This window comes from Trachymyrmex cornetzi, unplaced genomic scaffold (genome assembly GCF_001594075.2).
Source record: "Trachymyrmex cornetzi isolate Tcor2-1 unplaced genomic scaffold, Tcor1.1 scaffold816, whole genome shotgun sequence".
NCBI lineage: Eukaryota > Metazoa > Arthropoda > Insecta > Hymenoptera > Formicidae > Trachymyrmex > Trachymyrmex cornetzi.
The window spans coordinates 40,574-48,137 of NW_017300154.1; the positions used below are offsets into that span (position 1 = coordinate 40,574).

Sequence of the window (7,564 nt, forward strand, 5' to 3'; positions counted from 1 at the left end):
CGCTAATCCGCTTACGCACGAACCGCTCCATGGGACATTAAGGGCAAAATTATCGCGTACGTAAAACGGCGGATCGTTAGCTATTCTTATTTCATGTAGAAGTGACCCTCCCTCCCCACCCCTCCCCTCCCCACCCCTCTTTCAGCTAACATATATTAATTAAAAAGATAATGATAAAATTTTGGAGTTTATTATAGTGTAAAATACATGTTGCGATTTTCAAGAACATGTATCTTCCCATGAATTTAGCGGGAAGATAACGAGTCTAGAACTGAGTACGCGTGAGTCACATGATAATTTATCCTTGACCCAGTATCTTTACCGTCAGTTGTTATTCCGATCATATCAAGGTACATACGACGCATAATTTTCTACACGTCATCTACAATGAACAGTAGCAGTAGAGGCGAGTAGACGCGAGTAAACTGGTTTTCCGACCAGAAAACCAGTTTACTCTCTACGTTAATGTGAAGAGGATTATCAACTATGATTGGTCGATTTTTATGCCTACTTCTTCATCCACTACTGCTATTGCTCATTGTTAGACTGCGGAACTTTATGCAAAATACTTAACTGAATATTAACTATCGGACAGTTTTAGCAGTCAATCGTTGTTCGTTAAAGAGTTATTAAAAAGTGAAGTAAAAAGATTGAGATTGCCATTTGTAAATTTACAAAATTGCAAAATATGCATTTTATGCAAAACATTCAGTTAAGTATTTTGCATAAAGTTCCGCAGTCTACTCATTGTACACCACGCATAAAGATCAAGAGCGACTGCGTTGGTTGCATTCAGTACTCCAACTGCTCATGACTATGTTCAGCAGACTCAACAGTTGAGTGAGCACTCGCTGCTATTGATGTACATTTCTAGATATAAAATTCTGATTGGATGATCTAAAAGAATACACCAATAACAGTGAGCGTTAACTCAACTGCTGAATCCGCTGTATGCGCCCAATGAGTTTCTACCATAAAAAAAAAATGCTTTTAATAAAATTACTAAGAAATATAAAAGTTTATAGGAAAATGTTAATTTTTCGATGAAAAATATAACTGATGAGGATCGTAGGATTTATAAAGACTGAAAAAAATTTATCAAATTTTTAAAAATACAATATTTTATTCAATGTACTCTAAACATGCTGTAAATAAAACTTACAGAATCTCTTAATAAATTGATACGAATCTCTTAATAAAGAATCATATAAGAATCATTAATAATTAAATACGTAATAATTAGGTAAATCGGACATTTTAATTTTCTTATTGATCTTTCATATATAAAAAGAGATCTTTGCATATAGTAATGTATAATAGAATATCATATATATAGAAAAATATTATCTACATATATTGAAAGAAATTTTATGATAACATTCAATAGAATAAGAACAAGTAATAATTCATCAAAGTCATAATCAAAATCAGAGAAAGAAAGTCATATTTTAACGTTCTTTCACTTTCGACATTATTATACATTCGTTACGTGTGTATGTGTATATATATGCATAGGCGCACACACGCACGCACGCACGCACGCACACAATCATTGTATAGAGTGGATTAAAGTTGTCTCTATCTACCATACATTTCCATATAAATAAATGACCAAACTAAAATATTTTAATCCCTGTTTTTAGAAAATAATCTATTCGACATATTATTAACTGTAAATTATTCGCAAAACATTTACATCAAAGACAAATTAACATAGAAGACAAGATTAAGTGAAACAATTTTCAGTGTCAAAATTTTGAGCATATATTCAAGTTAATTACGACACATTGTACTTACATTTTTATTTTTCAAACATTAATAGTAATCTTGTGATTTAGTTTACATAGTAATATGTTTATTTTACAAACTGAAGAATAATCTAATAGAATTTTATTTCCAATTACAGTAAATTATAATCGATTTAGTAGAGACGAAAACTATCGCTTATTCTCGGAAGTTTAAAGAGTACTATAATTCGCTTCGCTCTTCTTTATGGTTACGTATATTTAACGACATTAGTCAGCACTTGAATATATGAAACGAATCATTATTTCAGCCTAATCATAATGACGCAGGTATCATAAAATATTGTGTTGTAAAATTAAAGTTTTAGACTCTGTCATTAAATTTTTTATAAGCCTTATAATGGTATCTTTCTCTTTATCCCTCTCTCTCTCTCTCTCTCTCCCCCCCCCCCCCCCCCCCCTCCCTCCCTCTATCTTCCTCTCTTCTGTTTTCTTCTTCTCCACCTTCATTTAATTCGATAGAAAATTAATATGTCAATGTATCATGATTAAGAAATGGAAGCACATGGCATATACATGGAAGCTTGTATATCATTATCACGCTGTATACAATTGTAGCACAATAACGATTCAAAAATACATTCAATAGTGGACATCTATTGAATCGACAATAGCTAAAGTTTTGAAACTATACGCCAAATATTTTTTTCGTACAGAACAATCGTCGCATGAAATTGTTTCTTTTTTTACAAGGGACGTCACACAATTATCCGGCACCGATTTGATTCTCCGTGAAATATGTTGTTAAACACAAAAATCTAAGAGACACATATTTTTTATACGTGCGCTAACTCATGTTTAAGGGGAAACACCCCTTTGAAAAAAAAAAAACTGTATTTCTATTTCAGCCGAATACTGTCGAAAATATAAAAGATGGAAAAAAATTTTTTAAACAAAAGTTGTACGGCTTCAAGAGTACTTCAATGTTGTGAAGAAATAAATTTTTTTTAATTTTTTGTTTAACAATTATTATTCCAAAACCAAATATAAGTATTCGCTCATATATATATGCAAAGCAATATAAAAGTGATTTCAATAATCACGTTTTTTAAATTATTGACCTGAATTGATTATTGAAATCGCTTTGATATTGATTAACAATTGTTAAAAATTAAAAAAAATTTGTTTCTTCACAACATTGAAGTACTTTTACAACCGTACAATTTTTGTTAAAAAATGTTTTTTCATCTTTTATACTATCGACAGTATTCGGCTCGAAATAGAAATATCGTTTTTTTTTTCTCAAAAGGGTGTTTCACTCCTTAAACATGAGTTAGCGCACGTATAAAAAAATACGTGTCTCTTAGATTTTTGTGTTTAATAACCTATTCATGGGGAATCAAATCGGTACCGGACAGTTGTATGACTTCCTTTATAAGAATAATTGTTACAATTTACTTATTTACAAGATTTTACAAGAAATCGGAGGAAAGACTCAAGTTCTTACATGATAATTTACATGTAAATGATTTAGAACTATATTACCCGATAATCAAGTTGGAGTAATACGTGATACAAACGAGCGAAATTTTTAAGCGAGATTCCACGAACGTTTCGCGATCAAAGTTAGTATTAAAAAAATTAGTGTCTATCTACATCATTATATCACAAAATGCGCGTGAAGAGTCACTTCATTTCACCTGCCTTCATCCGAATGCTCGGTCAACTGTCTATGATGATTCTGATGAGATTGTACATTCGAATTTTGTCTGGTTTGCACAACTGCATCATCTTCAACGTCGTTTCTACCATCTTCTTCAACAAAAGCTGTATCTCTGTTTTGGATGTTTTCAACTTTATACAGTATGTCGTGGCAAAGAGGGCATCGGTCTTGAACGTATAACCATTTCCGCAAGCATACACCATGGAAATAATGATTGCATTGAGTGATCTTGGCGCTTTGCATTTCCTGATAGCAAATTGCACAAACATCGTCTAACTGTTCAAGTTGTTCGGCTTTTGCTTCCGGTAAAGAATTAATCTTATTCACAGCCGTCCGGCGTTTCATAAAAACGCTCCATCCAGCCTTCGCTTCGCACCAGATATTAAAGTAAGCGTGTATACACATCATGACGGCACGAATAGCTCCACCAGACTCGAAGATCAATATCCAGAAACCGTTAAAAAACAATATAATGCCGAAAGCAAATTCCACAGTATTGCCAAATGACCTTATTATGTATACACAATCGTCAAATTGTTCCCAGAATTCACTTCTGTATGCGTCGATTAGAAACAACGAATAAATTGCTAGCGAGACCAGTACTTTGACTATTACCTCAATGCTAAAGACCGACACAGCCAATAACCATGTGCTCACGGTGAAATGGGACCAGAGGAATACGAGTAACGAAACCGGGAAGAATATTAAAAAAGCACAGACCGCCAAAGCCCGTAAATGTCTATGTAGTGCCGGATTATGAGAAGCACTGAGCGACATCAACAATGGATTCACTATATTGTGCACAAAATGTAAAATCGCCGTGAACAATAGGCAAAAATTACGATATAATCGTACTAAACGCTTCTCTCTATCGAGACTCGTCAATCCGGTTTGTAGGGCAAGAATGTAAAATAGTATAGCGGACACCGTGCCGATACTCTTCTCATCTTCGTCTTCCGTCAATAATATCCATTGGAAGAAATAACCGATATAGTGGCAGATAAACGAGATTATGCTGGTCATACCAAGAACAGCTGTCAACGTCTCGCACCCATTTACCAGCAGCGTTCTGATCATGACGTAATAATTAAATGTTTCCTCGCCATAGTGATTCCCGAGGATTTGAACGACTTGTTCTCCCACACGCAGCATCCAAAATGTGCGAAGTACGCATGGCACGTTCAAACGCATCCATTCTGTTTCCGCAAGAGCGGATAAACCATAATTGATTATAAAGTTGCGTGCGTGTCGATAGCCTATGTAGATTGTTTTTAACATGGAGACACCATTATACCAGATGACAAATTTACACACAGCCAATGGGATTAACGTTGCGCACACTGGTGTGTGATACAGATATTGCGTCTAGGAAAAAAATTTTTTACTTAATTTAAATTTTCTAAAAATACTAATACTCGCTGTTTTCCTAATTCAACTCTTCTTTGTATTAAAAATAAAAAAAATAGCGGATATATTTAATAAACTTACCGGTAAAGGATGGATACCCAAGATGGATGGTGACATAAAGCTCAGCACAAGAAGCTTCTGAACTATAGGATGTCTTGGGGCAAGATGTATGTAACAAAAGACGCTGGCTAGCAGGCATTGCAATATATAATTCTGGATAATTAGAAAACCCGGACCATTGTATAGAACGTCCGATAGATTCAGACATAATATATTGTCAAGTATGCTGGTTGTTGATTCATGGACATTCATGTAAGCTATGATTGCTTTCGTTGCACTAACATTTGACCAATACGATACAAATATTACTCCTATAGATATTAAATATAAGTATACAATTATCAAATGTCTAGTACATAACATAAATGTGTATAAGGCTGCAAGAAAACCTGAAAGAAAATGGTATCAATTTATTTATTCAAATCAATACTGCAAAAAATTCATTAATTTTTCACGAGGCTCTTTAGTTTTTGCAATGAAACAGCAATTTTTATCACGGTAGGATTTACATATATCTTAAATGCAAAAAATAACTTGACGAATTAACTTGACTGTAGGCTTTTTTCTTTGGAAAAAAAAAAGAAAAAAAAAGGAGAGATTTACTTCGAAAACTTACTGAAATTGTAAAGAGTATAGTAAAGTATATTACTTACCTATACAACAACATAAAAATTTAAACATGATTATCAGGTAAGCCTTGTAAGCAAGATGAGTAAAATCAAGCTGATCCATTAGAAACGAGTCTGTTGTAACTGCAGAAATGGAACTAGCTATGCTTGATAAATTGGTACTTTTAAAGCCATGTTCATTACTTTCCAGTACAATATTGTCATTGGGTAAACCAAGGCTGATTCTTAGTAACTCATCAATGATAAATAAAGGTGGCACCCTCATTACAACATCAGCAAAGCTGAGAATTCTTTCCCGTATTGAAGTATCCATCTTGCTAGTGCTGTTCAAGGAAAAGTTTGAGGAAGACGTTTTATACACGCCTCGGTTTTAAATATGGAAGCAGCATTCTGTTATAGAATCATACAAAGGCCAGACCTACACACAAACACACACACATATACACACGTATATATACATAAAGTAACAATTATAATTAACCCTCCTATGGTAAAATAAATCAAAATAAATTTTCAAGATAACCAGAAAAGTAAGATTGGATCCAACTTGATGCTGTCTTGTTGCTATCTCATCTAATTAACAAACTGGATAGACAGAAGTAAATAATATATCATAAAACTTCTTTCTCTGTTGAACAGCGTTTGGATTCCGTAAAACAAACGAAGCTAGGAATCGCATCCAATCCTCCATAGGAGAGTTAATATTACTTATATTAATGTACAAAGAGATATCTTCAAACAAAAAATAGGAAAAGAAGATTTTCAAACTCTTTTCACCAATTTCTTTCAAGTTGATCAATTTATATGTGAAAAAATGAAATGATAGAATCGCACTGAAAATTGTACTAAAAATTTATCTGTTGCAGTAATGCAAATCTAGTGTTTGATACATGTATTAATTTTAGGTTATAATATCTGTCAAAACATTATACATATCACACAGCACAGCAAAAGCATAGTAGTAATTGTATCCTTGATTAGTTTGGATTGCACAAAATTAATCTCATGTGTCATTGGAATCCACTTAAAAATACATATCAAATCTTCTTATCAATACTATTACCACTATCATGACATAAGGTTGTTTCTGTTTTTTTTGCGGCTGAAGGCTGAACTAGTGTACACTTTTGGAACTTAAAGTGAGAAAGGTATATGTTTGATATTTGTCAAAAACGAGAGAGTTCTAATGTAGGAACAGAAAACAAACCTATAAATTCTCATTCGTGTATACTCGCTCACTTCTCTCTCACCCTTTTAGCGCACGTTCTGGCACGTTCTAATCCTCTTTCTCCGCCTCTTCGTCTACTGTATTATGCATATATAATTTATTTTATAAACGATTTTATATTATCGCCTCTATCCCAAAAATCAAAACTTTACTTTATATCATTGGTATACATGTTTTATATCGTAAAGATCAACTTGATTTCCGCTGGATAAATTTAATATAGATGGTTTAATAAATACACGTCTAATGTCATTGTTTGATTGTGTGGTAGGATCACAATAAATTTTCCAGTTGTCACACAAGTACACGCGACGCGTTACATTTAAACGAATAGAAAGAAAATCGTTGGCGCGTGTCGACTATGAATATTATAATACGATAATGGTCGAATAGAGCAAACAAGAGAGAACACGTACGAGGTTAATACCACCAACGGATAACATAACCTCTGTATACCGTTGAAAATGGAAATAATCTCGAAATAATGAGAATGAGGAGCAACGAGCAACGAGCAACGAGTTTTCACTGCTCCGCACTCCTATTTTGGATAGTTTGGATGCCTATGTCTAATCTACGAATTATCGCGGATAAGCATGCCTTTTTAGCGTGCTTCACCATGCTTCACCGAAGACAACCGAAGAAGTCGATGGAAGTCGACTGTCGAGAGTGTCGAGGCTGTCCAGTCGAGGGCAATCAAGGGAAGGGGGGGGGGGGGGGGAGGGAGGGAGCGAGAGAGAGAGCGAGAGCGAGGGCGAGAGAGAGGGGGAGGGGG

At 34.1% G+C, this 7,564-nt stretch overlaps 1 protein-coding gene across 3 annotated transcripts; it reads right to left on the bottom strand.

Moving 5' to 3' along the window:
- Positions 1–3,051: 3,051 nt before the first annotated feature.
- On the bottom strand, positions 3,052–7,403 carry Trc8 (TRC8 ring finger protein). 3 transcript variants are annotated; one of them, XM_018519165.1, is made up of 4 exons: positions 6,772–7,403; positions 5,589–5,887; positions 4,957–5,324; positions 3,052–4,833 (listed from the first exon to the last, which is right to left on the bottom strand). In XM_018519165.1, the coding sequence occupies exons 1-4, from the start codon at positions 6,783–6,785 to the stop codon at positions 3,442–3,444; spliced, it is 2,073 nt and encodes a 690-aa protein (XP_018374667.1). In that variant the 5' UTR covers positions 6,786–7,403; the 3' UTR covers positions 3,052–3,441. The 3 variants fall into 3 exon arrangements, with proteins under 3 accessions (XP_018374667.1, XP_018374669.1, XP_018374668.1); XM_018519167.1 differs by lacking the exon at positions 6,772–7,403 and adding an exon at positions 6,628–6,658; XM_018519166.1 differs by lacking the exon at positions 6,772–7,403 and adding an exon at positions 6,495–6,614.
- Positions 7,404–7,564: the final 161 nt, after the last annotated feature.